The sequence below is a fragment of the Maylandia zebra genome, linkage group LG12 (assembly GCF_041146795.1).
Source record: "Maylandia zebra isolate NMK-2024a linkage group LG12, Mzebra_GT3a, whole genome shotgun sequence".
NCBI classification, from domain to species: Eukaryota; Metazoa; Chordata; class Actinopteri; order Cichliformes; family Cichlidae; genus Maylandia; species Maylandia zebra.
In genome coordinates this window covers 18763013-18783072 of record NC_135178.1, presented here as the reverse complement: position 1 = coordinate 18783072, position 20060 = coordinate 18763013, and the positions used below count along the sequence as shown (strand labels likewise).

Here is a 20060-nt window from a genome sequence, read left to right as displayed (position 1 = left end):
TGTAATCATCACCTCTAAGGCCTGCACACCCCAAAATCTGTCTTTGGAGTCCTTGTCATAAAGCAACTTCTGTTACCACAAAAGCATCCAAAAATGGAGCTCAAAGGATTGGAGATCTCTCTTGCCAGCCAGGAGCATCCTCTGAATTTTATAAGTTTGGTTATGCTGAAATCACTTTCTTGCTCTTTTCTTGCCTCTACTGCTTCTCTGACTTCATAGTGGGAGTGTGCTAAATTTATTTTTTAGCCACTCTGTACAGAGATATATTCCCACAGGAGCTCAAAATTCCAGATAAGACCATCAAGGCTAGAGTCCGTGGTGTGGTTAAGACCTAAACTGTGCTTAGAGAAAGAAAAAGTAGAGTGGCTTGAAGAGAGGGAGGGGTTTTAAAGAAATGCCCATCTAGCTTATTTCTTTTCTTTTGTGTAAAGGTCTCCATCCTTGTTAGCAATAAGCTGGTCCCCCATTCTGCCCTCTACTGTTCTCATTACTGTGCATCCTGCCTCAGCCAGCACTAAGCCCTGCAGAGGTGCACAGAGGGCTTTCGTCTGAGGATAAGATCGATACTTCTCCTCATCATGGGCCAGGGGCAGCGATAATGCACTCAGCCCAAGGCCTAGAGGGTTCACAGGATTTTTTTTTCCAGCAACTTGGGATCTAGCTTTTTCTGAGGTGAACCACTATAGTATGAACCATGACTACAGAACAAATGTATGCAACGGTTACAGAACAACAAAAACATTTTAAGATTTGAAACAATTAAGAGGTCCTTAAAAAATCTTTGATACACAGATGCAGAAGCACGACCTTAACTGACAGGGAAAAGTATTCACTGCTCATATCATGCACCTGTCATGAATGTCTTATTAATCTAGTACTTACAATTTGGATTTAACATCTTTCAGCCCTATCCAAGGGATAATGACTGAGTGGTTCAACCAGCAGACCCAACAATGCACTGTGCCTAAGCAATCCTCTTTTATATAAAGTCTTTCCTTGACACACTAGTTGCATTGAAATACACAGCATCAAAATTTAAGTGTGGGTTATCATGTTAGTGTCCTTTCTCAAGCATCTATTCTATTAAATAGTAGTGGCTGCTTTTTTTTTTCACAAGTATTGCATTACGTTACTTAATTATTCCCTGGAGAAAGCAATTCTTTGCAAACATATTGTTACATTACTTTTAAATGACTCCATAACATGGCCTGAGACACACTGTCAAACTTAACATTTAACAATATAAAACTCGGAGGCTGCAGTTCCACACACTGACAAAAATACCCATCGTAATGAGGAACACAAGCTTGTTCCTTACGTGTTTATGTATTACACAAGGCCATTAAAGACAGAGGCATTAAAGCTGGAAAACAGCCCAAATAGCACTTCCCAACACCAAAGTGATTCTGCTGTTTAACTAACCTCCGAACGATCTCAGCTGATTTTATACTTTGTTTTATTTTATGTTACTTATACAAAGTGTTCAAGAGAAAGTTAAATGCTGCAGTACTTATTTCAGGTTTAGTATCCCTTTAGGCTGATATTAAATATCCTATTAAAGATGATGACCATGCTTTCACAGTTCTGAATTTTGATCTGAAACACAGAGTTCATAAATATGACTCTTATAAAGGAAAATAAGCTGGGGTGATGAGGTCAATAATAACAGCTAGTGCATGCCTGTGCTATTGTTTGGCCTCCTGTTGGCACCTAATGTACACTGAACAAAAATATAAACGCAACACTTTTGTTTTTGCTCCCATTCCCCATGGGATGGACGTAGAGACCTAAAATTCATTCCAGATACACAATATAACCATCCCTCCCAAACAGTGGTCACAAATCAGTCCAAATGTGTGGTAGTGGGCACATCTGCTATATTGAGATAATCCATCCCACCTCACAGGTGTGCCACATCAGGATGCTGATCTGACATCATGAGTAGTGCACAGGTGTACCTCAGACTGCCCACAACAAAAGGCCACCCTGGAATGTGCAGTTTTGTCTCACAGCAAAATGCCACAGATGCCACAAGCAATGAGGGAGCGTGCAATTGGCATGCTGACAGCAGGAATGTCAACCAGATCTGTCGCCCGTGCATTGAATGTTCATTTCTCAACCATAAGCCGTCTCCACAGGCGTTTCAGAGAATATGGCAGCACATCCAACCGGCCTCACAACCGCAGACCTCGTGTAACCACACCAGCCCAGGACCTCCACATCCAGCAGGTTCAACTCCAAGATCGTCTGAGACCAGCCACCCAGACAGCTGCTGGAACAATTGGTTTGCACAACCAAACAATTTCTGCACAAACTGTCAGAAACCGTCTGAGGGACGCTCAACTGCATGCCCGTCGTCCTCATCGGGGTCTTGACCTGACTCCAGCTCGTCGCCGTAACAGACTTGTGTGGGCAAATGCTCACATTCGATGGCGTCTGGCACGTTGGAGAGGTGTGCGCTTCACGGATGAATCATGGTTCACATTGTTCAGGGCAGATGGCAGCTGAGAATGTCCCAGTTCTTGCATGGCCAGCATACTCACCGGACATGTCACCCATTGAGCATGTTCGGGATGTGCTTGACCGGCGTATACGACAGCGTGTACCAGTTCCCACGAATATCCAACAATCTCGCACAGCCATTGAAGTGGAGTGGACCAACATTCCACAGGCCACAATTGACAATCTGATAGACTCCATGCGACGATGTGTTGCACTGCATGAGGCAAATGGTGGTCACACCAGATACTGACCGGTTCTGGGTCCCCAGACCCCCAATAGCGCAAAAAACTGCACATTCCAGGGTGGCCTTTTGTTGTGGGCAGTCTGAGGTACACCTGTGCACTACTCATGATGTCAGATCAGCATCCTGATGTGGCACACCTGTGAGGTGGGATGGATTATCTCAATATAGCAGATGTGCCCACTACCACACATTTGGACTGATTTGTGACCACTGTTTGGGAGGGATGGTTATATTGTGTATCTGGAATGAATTTTAGGTCTCTACGTCCATCCCATGGGGAATGGGAGCAGTAACAAAGGTGTTGCGTTTATATTTTTGTTCAGTGTATGTAATTAAATTGAGAAATGTGAAAAAAAAAATAGGGGTGGTAGATGTTTTAACGCTGAAAAATGGGTCATTTTAGCCATCTGCTAGGTGGTTGCTAGGCAACGTCCCAGCATCATAACGCGATGCATAATTAAACTTTTGTAGTGATACATATTATTTTATTGTCATAAAATAAAAAATTATACAATGTTTTTGTAAGGTGTTCTAGGTGCATAAATGCTAAAAATTGGTACAAGGTAGGCAAGACAATAACATCATAATACCTGATATGGTAATATTTCATATAATGACTTTCAGAGTCATAACATGTAATGTATATGCCAAGTGTGGTTTCTCAACTTCTGATAATTTAAGAAGAGTTTGTGGCTAACAAAACAAGCACGTGAGACAGTTTTCCATGTGTTTATGAAGGAGAAATAAACAAACTATAATCAAAAGTACCGAAAAGGTAACACTTCATAATATGGCCTGTGACTATCATATTTACTTACAAATACTTAGAGGTACATATTCTGCAATTTCAGAGGTAACAGTCAGGTTGTTACAGGAAACAGTGAAATAATTATACTGTAAGTAAATTTAAATAGTGTATGTGTAAGTAATTTTATGTTGTGCATTAGTAATTTAAAGGTTTTTTTACACGATAGAACACAAATTAAACTGTAAGTAATTTTAAGTATAATATAAGTGATTTTAAGTACTCCATCATTTTTTGGTGATGATCGAGTATTATGGAGTGAATTAATGCTGTATTTTTACATCTTTATTTAATACTCATTATGTTGATGTGCACGATGGATGCTCTATTATTCGACTGTGTTAAGTTGTCTGACGCCACTCCATAATGCGAATCTTGCCATGAAAAATAAAATGTACTTACAATGTAAGATTTCCAAATATGTTTTTCCACAAGAAATTATGCAGTAAATTAGTTATACAGTACTTAAAATTACACAAAAATTTGTGTCTCCTTTCCTGTAAAACACCTGAAGTCATTCACAACAAAAATTACTTGTGTTATTACTTACATTTACCTATATTACAACTGTTTATCTGTTCCCTTTAAAAGCCTCACTTGCTACCTCCTTTATTCAGTGCACCTTGCTAAGTATTTGTATGTCAATATAATTACCCTGTAATTTCAAACAAAGTACACTGACATTCCATTTAATTACAGGGGATTACACTTTTTTTCTGAGGCCATAAGGAGAAGTAGAATAAAAAATAGAAAACTTTCTTTTATTCAATTAGCTATCTATCAAATTACAGAAAAAATAGAAACATGGCTATCCCTCAGTCACAAAAGTAAAAGCCAAAACAATTAAATAGTGCTCAAATCTTTCCTCTGATGTAATTCTCAGACAGGCAGAGATGCATAGCATCAAGGCTTTTTGATGGATTGTGCTAATTATTATGATTCAAAAGCATCCTATTTCAGGTTCTTGCTCATTAAGAGTTAGAAAGGCTAATTGGATTAAGTAAATATGTCATTTTCCAATACAGCCATATCACAAAGGAGTAATGCCACTTGGTGCCTTTCAATTTTTTTTAATAATTGCGGTCATCAGATTACGTATTTGCACAGACATATTGAGCAGTGTGGTACATCCATTTCATACTGCTAATTGCTGTAATCCCATCAGACATATTATTTTCAATGGTAACACTCATATAATGGGCACCTATATCATTCTCTAGCATGCTTTGCTACCTGTCTGAAATTCTTGTGAAGACAAAAATGTCCTTTTAAAAAGCAAGCTAATTGAGTTTTGTTTTGAATATGTTTAAAGGTTTGAAGACGCTGGTAATTTACTATATTTGTTCTTCAAGTCCTGTTGAGGGAGAACTATGAAAGACACCTGCTTCCCACCACCATCCACTGGACAGCTGATGCTCTGATGCAACTTCACAACATGCCTCTCTGCTTTCTCTCAGCCCCCACCCCCCCTTTTCTCTCTGCACGCTCATTACAGATGCCCTAGTTTGCTTGTGAGCCAGGAGAGCCTCGCTAGCCTCATTACAAACTTGGACACCTCCCATCTTTTGTACCTTTTTTCCAGACAAGATCTCCCACATTCATGCTTGTATCCCAGAAGTAGCATAAAAAGATTCATCAAACATGTATAAAGGAGTAGAGCTCACATCTCATCTGAATCTTCGCAGTAACCGCTGAAGAGGAAGGTGTCTGTGACGGAAAGTGCCGCTGCAAATTAACAGGCAAGGAAAGACAAACTAGGCGAAGCAAAAATGCATTTTAGCTGGAAACTGTGACACAAATTTACGGGATTAATGCATATTCAACAACACATCTAGGCATTTCTTTGACCCTGTTCCTTAAATGTTACCTCATTAGCCCTCTTGTTGTCATGATGTTTTGCATTTGGCATTTTGGATGAAAGAAAAATTATGCCACACTTTTGACTGAGCAACGCTGATTGAAAATTCACAAAGAATGCACTTGTACGGCAAATGCAAATGTTTAGTCATGTTTTCCCAGCTTTTGCAAGTGTTTTTGTGAGACAGGGAGACACAGGGTGCGTCAGAGAACCAATCAAAACTTTGATAAAAGCAGGAAATATGGCTAATTTAATATTTCCACATTTCTGCTTGAGAATTTTATCAAGAAAAATTGAAATCAAGATTTGTGTAAAATTCTACATGTTTATTTTCTTGTCAAAAAACACACAGGAGGGTTAAACCATGCAGCTCACAAATGTCTAATGGATTCTGAAGCCTGTTAGCTTAGCATAAATACAGGAAATAGGAAGAAGTTGTTTCATTCGATTAGCTAGTTGTGATGCTAAGTGTGTGAAATCCTTATATAAAGTTTGGTTTGGTTTGGTTCGTATTTTCATATGATTACCAAAATAAATCCATGTTAAAAACTGCTAAAGAGGCAACAGATCACAACAATGACACTGTTATAATGGGTGTATTTTATGGGCATGCTCACATATTAAACATTATAGTTATACTGGTTAACAACAACATTAACCAGTATAACTACCTGTTTTACCTTTGACACAAAGAAAAGTGAGATTTCCACCTGCTTCTATCCACCACTGGTATATTTTGCAAAACAAAGCTTCCCTTTTTTTTGCAGCAATACCTGCTGCATGCAGTGCCTTGTTGGAAGTAAATTTTAACACTTTAGTTAATGAGAATTTGAAGGGTTTAATTTACTTATATAAAATTCAGTCTGCTAATATAACAATTAATATTATTACAGATTAACCAGCACTTTAAAAGCAGTGTTGAATCAAATTAAACATAAGCTGTTTACTCCAGTTAAATACTGAATGAACAAATGTGAGAATGGTACTGATCTCGTTTTCTTGCCAACAGAACAATTACCATCCCCATTAATTAACAGCACATTTATTAAAATGAAAAACATATGGATGACATGATGAGCTACTTTGTTCTGTCTCACTGAATAGCAGGTCCTTCACCTGCCGCAATTTATTGTTAGGTAAGTTTACACAGGCTATTTGAAAAGTCAAAAATTGCTGGTAAGCTCTGTTTAATGTTCCTCTTCAACGCAGGAAACATCGAAGGACATGAAAAATACTTGAAAAATATCTTCTGATTCTTGTTCCCTTCATACTTCACACCCGAAGGCCTAAGCTGTGCATTGTGTGCAACGGAAAGGGCAGGCCTTGACAAATTGAATTTTTTTTCATCCTGCTTACCCCTTGGTCAGTGAATTTCATGTAGCAGGCACTACTTACTTAGAGATTCAGTGTCAAGCAAGAAAAGGCTCAGTGTGAGTGATGATGTACAGTCAAGGGTGATTACTGAGCTTCGACGTAAAATGCTGTATTCACTTTTCAGTGATTTTATTTTGTCTTTGCCTTAGCACACATCTTTAAAAGATAACACATCTTTGTAACCGAACAGCATGTGACACAGACAGATAAACACATGTACTAGACGCTGCTAGTGTCCAGTCGATAGCATTATTCCTATTATCCAACCACATCTCCAACGAAATGCAGCAACAACTAAAGAACTATGCTTCTATGTGTATAATTATAACTTCTAGAGTTTGTGTATGCAAGAGAGGAAGACAGCAAGAGTGAGAGTGCAATATCCCACAAAGACTCTCCTTCAGTGCACTGAACACAGTTAAAAATACACACTGCAATTTAAACTTTGAACTTTTCAGTTGCTAATTTAATCTGTCACACTCTTCACAGGTTCAACACTCGGTGCAGAACAAGATTTCAAGCTTAGTCACAATACACTGGCAGAATCTGCAATAGAGCACACCCACCTAGGACAAGTGAACAGGTTAGAGAGATCAAAGTTGTAAATATTTCATGTGCCTCAAACAGTGGTGAGTTGTACAAAGGTCTGTTTCAGAAGCAAAGTAGATAAAATAGGACGATATCAAACATGGTTAATAATGCAAGTTAGAATTAGGTTGGGTATACAATATGAAAACTAAACTAAATAAGAGGGAAGTAACAGCTTGAAAGCTGAACAGTTCATACATTAAGCATAGGCTGACATTTGTTTCATTTCTTCCTGTCTGCTTCCTCTGATTGCTTTCTCTAGAATGTGAGAAGTCCTAAAAGAGGCATAAAATTAAACATGACAACACCAGTGTTGTAACGCTTGACTATGCTATAAATGACTATGCTATAAATGACACACTTTTTCTTCTTTATAAAATATGGAGAAAGTGAAAACAAACAATTTAATGGTTCTTGTATAACTCAGTGGTCTTGTTTATCACTGAGAACATTTATTCTGTGGTTTCTGTAAAACTGATTGATTAATTGACTGAATTCACAAACGTTAAAGGAAAAATGGTTAAAAAACATCTGTATTCAAACAGGCAAGCACGTTTTAAAGACCACATGGCCAGCTTGTGTAGCAACAAGCATATGGATAATATCAATGCATATCATTACATCTACACATTCTGGCAGCCGCTTATCATCCTGTATTTCCACACATGCTGTAAACAGTTTTAATTTTAGAAAAACAGCTGCAGAGAGGTACAGTTAAACTATGTAACTGTAACAACTTTGCCAACATACCAATTGTGTCCCAGTAGTTAGCTAAATCTGAAAATGAAGCAGACTACTGTTACTCTGCTATGAAGTGTGAAGTAATGATGTGTCTGTTACATAATTGCCTTGTTTTTTCTGTGTCTACCCCACTTGGGCATCATGGTGGTGCAATGGTTAGCATTGTTGCCTCACAACGCGAGCATTCCTTCTTGGGCTCCCACAGGACTATGAGAGCTGAATTGGCTGAGCAGTAGATAAAGTGCTTAAAGTTTATAGAATAAATTGTTGTATGAGGCTGTGGTGAAACACAGCTTCTGGCCTAAAGCACTCTGAGTGATCACCGTGACCAGAAAAGCACTAAATAAATTCTGGTGTGGTTCCATCAGTGTCTCTGTTAGTAATGAAATGACATCTCAACAGCAGTTCGGTTACAACATTTATACCACAGATTTGGTCTTGGTTTCAGACATTGTTACACTTTGTTCCATTAACAAAAACCCAAAGAGCACAATTCAAAAGCAAGGGCTGCACTAAAACTTTAATGTTTTACGCTGATGTTCGTTTTGGTAATATGGAAACTAAACCTTTTTCCCAATTGACATGACCCTGACCTTTGACCCATGACCTTTAAGTATTACATACAAAAATAGTTGGGCTGAAGCAGAATAGGCTGAAATCTTTAAACTGTAAAAACTGTAAAATTAATGTAACCTTGTAGGGCACTGTATTGAAAAAACAAAAGAAAAAATGTGTTGTACAGCTCTCTTCGTGCCCTTTCGTCTGATATACTACTTGGAGATTTTTTCAAGGTCAACTTTGACTTTGGGTGCTAACAATGAAGGTTTAGCTCAAATGCTTAGCCAATTTAGATACTCATGGAGTTTTTGCTGATTTTGACCTTGACCTTTCACCAAACTTGAATCAGCTCGAGCTGTTATTAGTATCTCGCATGACACAAAATTTGAAAATAATATCTTAGTAATAATATCTGAAAACAGATTCTCAGATTATCTTTAACAATTTATGTATCTACTGTATATCGTACGGGCTGGGAATGGCTCTAGCCTTCAATGAGAATGAAAAACACGAGTGGATCGAGAACAGGTGAACAGTTGGATTCTCCACATTAAGCAAAAGTTAGGAAGTGGAAAGAAATACTGACTTTTTGTTCACAAATCAAATTGAGTGTTTATTCAATTCAGTTCTGTTTGATTTAAAGCATGCAAACTGGTCACAGTGGTGTCAAGTAATATTTTAATGTTGGTATTTTAGTATAAAACCACAATTTTCTTTCTACTTACTATGTGCTATACAGGGTTAAGACCTTAATAAGTGGTTACTGCTACATTTGGCTTGCCCTTGGTTTATTACTGAGCTAAAAACAAGAGAAGCTCATCTGAAACTATTGCTGTCTTGTGACATGTTGTTGAGCATTGAGACTCTAGCAAAAAAAGTTATCAGAAACTTGTACCTGAAAGTACAAATCTGGTGTAAATTGTTGCAACCTTTGCCCTTTTTGTGAGGGCAACTGACTGTGACTATGTCTCACTTTGATTTTCGGGCAGGAGTGGTTTCTGTTCGATGAACATCATGTTAAAGGGAATTTTCATCCTGGCTCTCAGCTCTATTTTTTCTCCCTCTTTCTACCCGTGGCTGGTACTACAAACCCCAACGGTAATCTAAAACATCTGGATGGAAAATGTTGCACTTAAAAAAAAAACTGCACTTATCTTCAAAATGGATAACATATACATTATGTCGTTACCTAAAATTGCTCTTCTGAAAAAAAAAATGTTTAAAGCAAAGGCTTCCAGTTGAAACTTGTCATATCCAGACTGATCGTATCCTGCTTCCTCTCAGTCACTCACCTGTTTCTATTCAGCGCAATTTAGTGTAAACTCGGGCTGACTCACACGATAAATAAATGCATGTTGTTTTGTGTTTTGCCAAATGAGTGAAGTATGGATGCACTTCCACACTGTGAAAAACAGCCAGAATTGCTGCCTAGACTTGGTGTGATGACATTTCTGGGTTACCTCTCCAAGCTTCAAGCACAAAAACCAACTCTTCTGTACACACACAAACACACACAAAGAAAAACAGACAATACATTCAGTGCATGTACTAATATACTCAAATGTAAGTTGAAATACTGTATAATACAGAGCTGGCAAGTCTTTAAGTGTAAAAAGCTGAAAACACCTCAAAGAAGTTTTAAAATAAATTATATGTTGCAAAACAGTTACAGTGTTTAATTAATTTACATGAGTGCTAGTTATTTCTTGTAGGTTTTATGGCATCATAACTGTCAATCAAAGACAGAGACATAATTCAAGGATTTTTTTTAATATAGACTGAGTTGGGACTCTTCATTTAAGTATGTCCTTGGGACAGAATCAGGAGGCATCATCTCCTTGGGACAGGTGGCTTAAGCACTTAATCTCATCTAAACTAAAGTAAGTAGACTGGCCTGACTGAATATGGTGGGTTCTTTATCAGACCAAAGACTAAAGTAATCAATCTCATTTTAACTACAGCAGCTTCACTTCCATCTGAAGCAGTTTAACCATATTTGTAATTAATACAACCAGAAATTGTCTCTTTTTGAGAGATGTAAATGAGTCTAATACTCCCATACAAAAGCAAGAGTTACATTCTTTGTTTGTCAACCACTAAAACTTAAGCAAGCTGAAACTGCTTACATCTCATCAGACTTAACGGCTGCTGCAGTTCTGCACTTAATGCAAAATACTTTATTCTTCCTATTGATCCGTTGGGGAAAGGTGAAGTCTTCACTCATGGCCAAAACCAATAATGAATGCTGATACTGGTGTGATACCTCCCTGTCAAATACAGGGGGTCCTTTGCACTCAGCAGGCACACCCACTGAGCATAGAAATTGTGCTTGGCTGAGGATACACTTACAATCCACATTGACACTTGTCAGTAAGCTTTTCATTTCTCCCTCCTCCTAAATACCTATCCTCTTCCCACACACACACACCTACACTTGGCACACCTACACATCTGCATAGGCAGTTATTGATAAAAACAACATTCTTAAAATAATATAGAGAAAGATAGATACAAACATTTTAACGATATACAAGAAAACTCTTAACGTTCCAGCCAAAAAATACCCTGGTTTATCTTCCTTTCATCCAACTTGACTGTTACCAATTGTTTACCTTGTTAGGCTTCCTTATCTGTGAAAAGTTTGGTTTTAATATTTTTCTTGTGGCCCCAGGGCCTTTCTTTTTGCAGTATACCTCTGATTTTTAACCTAAAAAAATGGTAGCTGAACCTTGAGAATTTGAATTTTTTAAAAAAATCCAAGTTTGTTATGATACTGTACCATGACTGAGAGGTATCAGAATACATCTCTGACATAAATTTGTTTTATTTATATTTTAATATTATTAACAATAGTCACATCTGTGGTGTCGATAAACAAATCTAAAAGGCACTTTTACGCATTTAAAACCTATTTCCCCTTTCTGCCTCATGCTGACAGACCTTTATCCATCAAAATGCAAAGATTTACTCATTTACAAGAGGAGCTGCGCTTCTGCAAATTACTCCATATAAGTTTAGTGAACAGAAAATTATGATATTTGTGCTTTTTTCTGAATTTATGTGCCAATAAAAGAAGCATTGCAGGAAAAGGGCCAGAAAAAAGATTTTTTTTTCCCATCTTTTTATACTTAAACTAGCCTGCGGTGCTTTTTCAAATTAATCATTTCGTATTTATTGGTGAGTCACACAAAAATGCATTGCGGATACAAATTTTAGTGTTAAATTACATACAGGTGATGTCTTCTGAATGTCACACATGAATAAAACAGTGAAGTAAGATCGCATTTGCAGGGGGAAGAATGCTGTTCATTGAGTTACACAGATCAAAAGTGTTTTGAACCTTCAGCGTTCCACTTCTGCATGCTTTAATACTTTATCATCAAACTACGTTGTGCGACCACCGTTCCACCACTAACAACCATCCACTGGCAGTAAGGTTTAGTACTAGCAGAGATACTGAATTGTCTGCTGTAAGGAGGAAAATCAAGTAATCAAAAAGAAATGTCATTTTCATTTATAATTTTGGTTTGAAGCATTATGAAAACAGCATAATTGAGCTAAAATTGTTATTGTGTCACATGTGTCACTTTGAAGTGATCCACTATACCCTTTAACGATTTCAAACATGCAGGTCCACTTGTTAAAGTGCATATATTTGAAGTTATTACCTGCAACTTTTTTTGCATCACATGCAGTGAGTCTTCTTGTGCCTCCAAGAGTTGAAACATTAATTGTGACCCAGTGGGATTACTTAAACCCAGCATGTGGTCTTGTTAATACTCAAGCTATGAAAGGGACAGGCCGCTGCATGTTCTTAGCTGAAAAATGAATGTACACTCAACGATAACTCACACTACAAATGAAGAATTTGTATAATCTTTTTACTCAAGCTACGGGGCTCTTCCTGCTTTTTTTCCTGACATTAACACTTTGCTAAGAACGCCACAGCTTAAGTCAGCTGTCATAATGTTATATATTGCCTTTAGTCAGTGATAGAACTTTAACACTGTTTGGGGAAATACAGAATCAACATTTCCATAGTTTTGTGAAGAGAAACATCACCTTTGAGTTAAGGTCTATGGGAAAACAGACAAGCTATTGTGTGAAAATTGCTATTTTTACTGGTGATCAGTCTTTGTGTTTATCTTTTGTCTCTTTGATGCCTTGAAGAATTCTTCCTTTTCACTCACTGCCAAATGCAGAGTTAAGCAAAAGTCACCTTGAGGATACAGAACTGGGCTTCAAACACGATAATTTTCAGTGTTTCAGTGACGGTCACATGATTATTGTACCATTACTGCAAAAGTCTTGAGGCACCTCAGTTTTTTAGTTTTTTTCTAATGTGCAAGGAAATGGGAAATAGTTGGATGACTTACTAAAATATGTGCAAACATAAATGGAAACCACAGTATATAAGGGGAAAGAGAGTTTCGACAATCCTAACAAGCCTGAAAGTCCATTTTTGGTAGGACCGCCTTTATTTTTCAACATAGCCTGAATTCTCTTGGGGTGTTGCCTTTTGTTCTGTTCTCTGTCAGGGTGATCCCACATTGTTGGAGTAATGTTGAGGTCCGTGCTCTGGGGAGGCCAGTCTATGACCGATAGTGTTCCATTGTCTGTTTTCCTATCCAGCTTTGCTTTTGCTGTATTGGCAGTGTGTCTGAGATCATTGTCATGCTGGAAAATGGAACCATTATTAGGGCTGTGCCATATCATATCATTTGTGAGGATTAGCTTTGACTGTTTGGTATAAATTTTTACATGATATTTTTACACTGACGATGTTGTAGCATCCCCATGCCTTTGTGTTCCCCAATGCATGCAAGCAGAGAAGCCCAGGCATAACTGACAGCAACAGCCACAAGTCAGCCAAAACTAAAACTACTTCAGCAACCTCCAACAAAGCACAGCACTCAGCAAAATATGCAAGGAAAATTGTTCCTGCCAAAGGTGGGAAGAACAAATGTGTTTCATGACTCGAGGAAAAAAACACACACATTGTCCAGGCTACGAAGGAAGACATACAGTACAGGCAGCTAATGATGTTCAACCCATTCAATTATTGATGTGTTTACAAGGTGGCAAAACAGGGCTTAAAGCATGAGCCAAGACTCAACAGCAAAAATATGGCTCATATTTATAATGTAATAATATTAATAATTTGGTACTTTATTTATTGTTAAACTACACTCCCTGGGTTACTTTTGTGCTTACATTCCACACATCTTGTGTCTCTCTGGCACCACACTGCTGGTAGCACCTTATTTTTATAAAATAGATTCACACTTCAAATCAGGAAGTGTGTCCTCAATGACAGTAGCTCATTGGAAAAGAAGGATGGAAAATGTCTTTCATTTGCTGCTGCCCGAAGCATCGATAAAATGCTCCAAATGTCTTTTTTGTCAGAAATATCATAAATTTTCTCAAAGTGTCATAATCTAATTTTGAGGTCACATTGCCCACCATTAAAAATCAGGGGTTTTCCAGTATTGCATGGTCAAATAAAAACCTGATGGTATTTCTCCTCATTCATAATTACACCAGTTTTGACAAGATCCCCAACACCACTGACTGAAAAGCAGGTCTAAACCACTTTTTTGAGAATGCACTGCACACAGTGCTAATATAAGCAAGTTTTCCCCTCTTTGCGAATCACCCTGTTGGGGGAAAAATACAACTTTATATCTGTCAAGGCTGTGTTATCTTTGGCATTTTCGCAGCTTAAGAAATGAGAACAATTTCTGTGATTCTGCAACAGACTGCTATTACCCAAGTCTCTAAAAATACTATTTAAAATTGGTTCTTTGCTAACTTGTGTGTTATGTGCAGGCATAATATTGGTCCATTGTTGCCCTTTTTATGCTTGAATGAATCATAGTTCAGTTTTAAGAGGCTTATCAAAGGGGAAAAAACCTTTCTCTGAAAATGGTCAAGTACAAGAACTGGGTAAAAAGGCAGCCAATGTGTAAAAGAAAAACTCTTAAAAACAAAACAAAAAAATCTGGAGAACTATTTCTCGAGATGTCTTGATGCATGCTCAATCATCCAGGTAAAAAACTCCCAAAAAGATGATTCTGTTCATCTGGACATAGATGAACAGCCTGGGAAATGTTTCGTCACTCATCCAAGAGTGACGACTTCTCAAAACCACTTTAATGACAAGAAAGTCTGGGAACCTGGAAGCTAAATATAAAGAAATGAGGGGCAGCTCAAGACTTTTGCACAGAACTCTAAATCAAACAAAACCACAAAATGTTATAAAATAACTATGAAACATCCATTTTTTTCCTGTCTGAAAGTTTGCATTGACTAAAATACGTCTTTTACCACCATGCTGCTATTTTCTTCTCAAGGCTGCATTAAAGCTCTTTGGTAAGCGTTTCCTCTTCATATGTCCTTGCAACCTTGATAACCATCACTCCAGTGCCCTCCATATAAGTCAAGCATGAAATGTAGGCAGGAGAACTGAGATGGCAAAGACAAATAGCATTGTATGCATCACCTTGTCAGCATGACAGACAAATGAAGTCTCCTTCAAATATAAAAAGGATTAGTGAACATCTGCACTGACAACAAATATCCCTATTAAGTTCCACAAAAAAACAGCAGCGCTGGCACTACATCACTTAGTTCTATGTTTTGATATTCTATGTTGCATTTTCTTGTGCAGGGGTTGTTGTCCAATGAGTTGCTTGGAATCCGTTGCTAATCATGGCTGCTGATTTGACAGAAGTCTGACCTCTCTCCACTGATTAAGGACTGTGCCATTTAAAACCGGATTGAAGAGCACTGTAGAGGTAGGTCGCCAGTTATTGTTATTAAAAGTCAGTCATACATCAACCATAACCTTTAGTGGCCAGTAAAGGTAATGAGGTTTGGATAAATCTGTACAATTAATATGCATTATATCCATTTAAATGTCTGCAAACAAAAGCTCCATTTTATTAAAGATATAATAGAGATGGACCAAAATTCTGAGTCAGAGTAAAAAATTTTGTTTTTGCTGTTATTTATTTCCTCTTTTGTGGCAAGGAAACAAATACATCTTCTTTTAAAAGGCTTTCATTTCTTCAGCACACTATCTTTGCACATCTAGTGCACAGCACTGTAGAGCTACAGTAATGTGCAAAAGGCTTATTTCTTCATATTTTGCTCCCAAGGAGCTAGACTCTCTTTTATTTATTTATTTTCTAAATAGCTCTCCTGGCCCTCTAGCCCTGTGGTATAAGCAGAAGAGGATGGATGGATGGATGGATGGATGGATCTCTCCAGGTTTCTACAGGTATGCCAAATTACACACAAATTGTACTGAAAATCATCAGGAGAGAGGTACAACAGTTTCTACAGTCATCTGTAAAACACAACGGAGGCTCTGGTGAGGTTTTGGGATGCTTTACATTCAGTGCTATTGAGCATCTTCTCAAACTTGATGGAATTATGAAGGCAAAAATGTGCGATTCGATTTGATCCATTATGCAATACCATCTGGAAAGCATGTAATTGGCAACAACTTCATTTTCCAGCATGAAAATGGTTCCCAGTACAAGGTCAATGCATTTAAAGCATACCTGGATAGAAAAACACAGTTAAAGACTATCAGTCATGGATCGGTCTCCCCAGAGCCCAGACCTTATTGAAGCAAGTGGGATCATCTTGATAGAGAACAGAACAAAAGCAGCCAACATCCAAAGAAGAGCTCTGAATGTTCTTTAAGAACCCCAGAGAACTTTTCCTGAAGACTGCTTAAAGAAATGACAGGGAAGCTTGCCTAAGAGAGTTGCGGCAGTGTTGAAGAATAATTGGGTCGTACCAAATATTGGTTTTTTAACCTCATTAGGATTGCACAAACTCTTGCCTTATATACTGTATTGCCATGTATATTTGTAGTGTTTTCCCATTTTATATACAGAAATGAGGGGTGGCTCTTTACTTTTGCAGAGCAGTGTAGGTCACATGTCATTCTTATTAAAATTCATTGGTACATCAACCATAACCTCAGCTGCCAGTAAATGTGTTGACCTTTCAGATAAATCTATCAAATCAGCCTTGATAGATTTATCTATCAAGTCGGTATATCTCATTTATATCCATCCAACTGTTTGGAAGCAGAAGCTCAATTTCTCTCAGCTAAACAAAACTTCTGCTGCCCTTCAGTAAGCCTCCCAACCTCTCAAACCTACATCATATTGAGCATGATGAGCAATTTAAAGCTGCCAACATTCGCAAAATTGCAATATTTCTACATTAGTGTATTGTTTGACTTCTTCAACTGCGTTAAACAAGTGCAATCTTTGGCTTAAATGAACAGCAGTCAACAATATTAACACTAATCATGGCTCACCAATAGCAAACAATCACACTGCCACTCCAGATGGCTGTCCATTCGACTAAAAGCCTCTAATTGTGAAGTCCTTATCACAAGACTGGGGCTAAAATTAAGATGCATAAAACTCATTAAGGCTGACACTCCAAACAAAGCACAAAAGCGTCTTACATATCCATCCACAGAACCCACGGGTGCAGTCATGTGCTTTGTCCAGACAGACAGGCAGGACCCCAAACAATGTGTGAGAGTCAGCCCCAGTAACCAAAGAGAGGAGGTGATGTATTGCACGCTGACATGGAACAATGCAGTCTGTTTTACCTGAAGGCGAATCTTTCTACCCCATCAATTTGTTTCAGTGGACAGAGGCACCCTGTGACATCCTCCATGCAGTGTTTGTTAGCCGCTATCTCAGAAGACACCTGCTGTCTTTGAGCAATGACAAAAGGTAAGTAAACCGTATCTTCAAGGCAACACAAAGAGATTTCTAATAATCACAAGACATTTTTTTCTGCCACTTTCTTCATGACAGCTGAATGCTTTCGTGTCCCTTTTAATCTGACTGTGGATTTTTTAAACATGTCAGACTGACAGCAACGGTGACGAAGGGGTTCGGTTGCAAATATAGCTGCCAGGCTGACCAATATGACTATGGCTGTTGTTCAAACACAGATGAAACGTTAACACTGTCGATTAACCTCCATTTCCTCCTCTAACAAGCTCCCTTTTGTGACTAAGGTTACAGCTTAACTCATTTTTGAAGCAGATGGACAAAAAAAATAAATCCCTTTACAATAGCACAATTTTTAACTGGGATATGATTAATTGAGGGACTAGTCCGGGGTTTATTTTTAACTCACTGAGCCTTGAAACAAGTCGACCCGCGGCACCACGGCTCTCTGCTCTTCCTGTACATTCATTATGCCAGCCTACCAGGGAGTATTATGTCTTGTAACAGCTGACTGTGAGTTGACACTGTGAGGCTTAGGGAGCCTTAGAAACTCTGCTTGGGGCACACTCCCGGTGTAGAGACTGAGGTCTGTCTGACATGTGTGACTCCTGAGGCAAGCGTGTTGCTAAATGAACAGAGACAGGGACAATGGCATGACCCACTTCTATCAGGACTACCCTGTTTTCTTTATCAAAAATATATATATATATATATGTTTGTATCCCACAGGTACGGCTCTGCACTGATGGTGGAAAATATATAGCGGCCAAAAGCTTAAACATCCCCATCACCAGAGGACAGGAAGGGCAAAAGGGGGGAGGATGTAAATGATGGGAACGGTGATTCAGGGAGTCAGGTTAATCTATAAGCTTTCAGCAGTTTTCTCTCTGCATAAAGCAGTGTGACATGTTTTGGTAAGACCCTACATTAGACTTCAATGTCCATTTACCCTACTTGTAATATTGCGCTGGTTAATAATGATAAGGCAACTATTACAGGATATATATCACCTCTAGATTTGTCTAGTCACCACGCAAGAAATCTTTCTATTCCGTTTTTTTTCTTCTTTTTATATTGGTTATTAAAAAAAGGGAAAATAAGGGGAGAAAGATGCCTTTGTCCCTCTGCATTAATTAACGAGAGCTAAACCTGGACCCTCAGCTTCTTTTACCCCATGTAAGCTTCGCACATAAGCCAAGCAAGCAGCTGAAGATGGTCACTGTGAGGGCGCACGAAACACTGGAGCTGTGCACATTTGCCTTAATTGTGCGCAGTCTCATGTGGCCCTTTATCAAAGAGCAATTACACACAGATAAAATACACAATCGGCCGCTTGTATACTCAAACAGGTCTCCTCTGAACACAATCAAACCAATTAACTAACGAGTCGTGCACGGATTTAAAAAAAAAAAAAACGTGCCGAGATTGCTCCGTTTCCCGCGAACAATACAGTGTTGAACCGTTCATGTGGGATACCCCCACTCCCCACGATCCTCTTTGAATAATCACCAGCACTTTGTCACTTTCAGTAGAATATGTAAATATGCCAAAGGATTCTGATAGATCCCCTGTTCGGTGATGCTCCCACGCTAAAGAACTATTTGTGTGGGGAAAAAGAAAATAAAATAAAATAAAATGTGACAATGATTATTTTTGCCTGTCACTTGTTCCGCTCACCTTTCACACGCTGTGGGACAGCGGCGCTCAAGCACAGGGCGACGGAAAGGAGTAGCGGTCCCATCCTCTCACAATAATCAGGTCCGACTTCCAAGGTTACGGAGCTGTGGGTAAAATCGCGTGGCAATAGCCCAAACTTCTCCTTCCTTTGCTCCGGCTGGACTGTGAGGGTTACCCTGAGAGCTGTTGCTATATGACTATGTCCTCTCAGGTAAAGTCTTGCGCTGTGATAAAGTCGACAGAGAGGGAGACACAGAGAGACAGAGTGAGAGACTCGCCACCTGGATTTTGTCCTGCAGGAACAAGTGGACTGTGCCTGCCGGGCACTCCTCTGCTGCTGCCTCCGCGCTCCTACCGCAGTGGTGCGATGTAGTGGAGAGAGCGACGTGTGCGCTCACTCGGTGCTGCCGGACGACTACTGTCAAACCTCCCAGAGTCAGAAGAATTATCACTTCCGCTACACACATACAAAATAAAACTAGAAGTGATGACTTTTAATTTGAACTGCGCTTCATTTGATGTCTCGTGTATTCAAATAAATAAATAAATAATAATTAGAATTAAAAAAAAAACAAATAGTACCATGTTTTTCGCCGACTTTTATTTTCTTATTTTTAATTCTCTCTCTCTTTCTGATATCATGTCATGTAGAGTTTAAGCCAATGCCTGTTTACGCAGTTAGTTGTATTTATAAAGTTATTTTTAGAAATATTAAAAATTAAGTTATAAAGCTATTTTTTAAAGGATAAATAAGTTTGGGGTTTTTTTTAATTTCCTTACTATTTTTTTTATTGTTTTAAAGGTGCAGTCACACAGTCAAAACGTTATACAGCTTGGACCACAGTCACTTTGGTCCTTTGGTCACTCGGAGGATGCTTCATGGTAGGCTTTATTGGTGGAGCAAACTCTTCCTCCTCCCACTCCCACCGCCCGAAAAAA

The 20060-nt window shown here is 38.5% G+C and overlaps 1 protein-coding gene across 3 annotated transcripts in view; it reads right to left on the bottom strand.

Annotated features, from left to right (window-relative positions):
- The window catches only part of edil3a (EGF-like repeats and discoidin I-like domains 3a), a 126852-nt gene extending 107312 nt beyond the window's left edge, over positions 1 to 19540 (bottom strand). For all 3 annotated transcript variants that reach the window (XM_014414032.3, XM_014414033.3, XM_076890805.1), the window contains exon 1: positions 19122 to 19540. In XM_014414032.3, the coding sequence (XP_014269518.1) occupies positions 19122 to 19185 (64 nt within the window). In that variant the 5' untranslated portion in view covers positions 19186 to 19540. The remainder of the gene's footprint in view (positions 1 to 19121) is intronic.
- Positions 19541 to 20060: the final 520 nt, after the last annotated feature.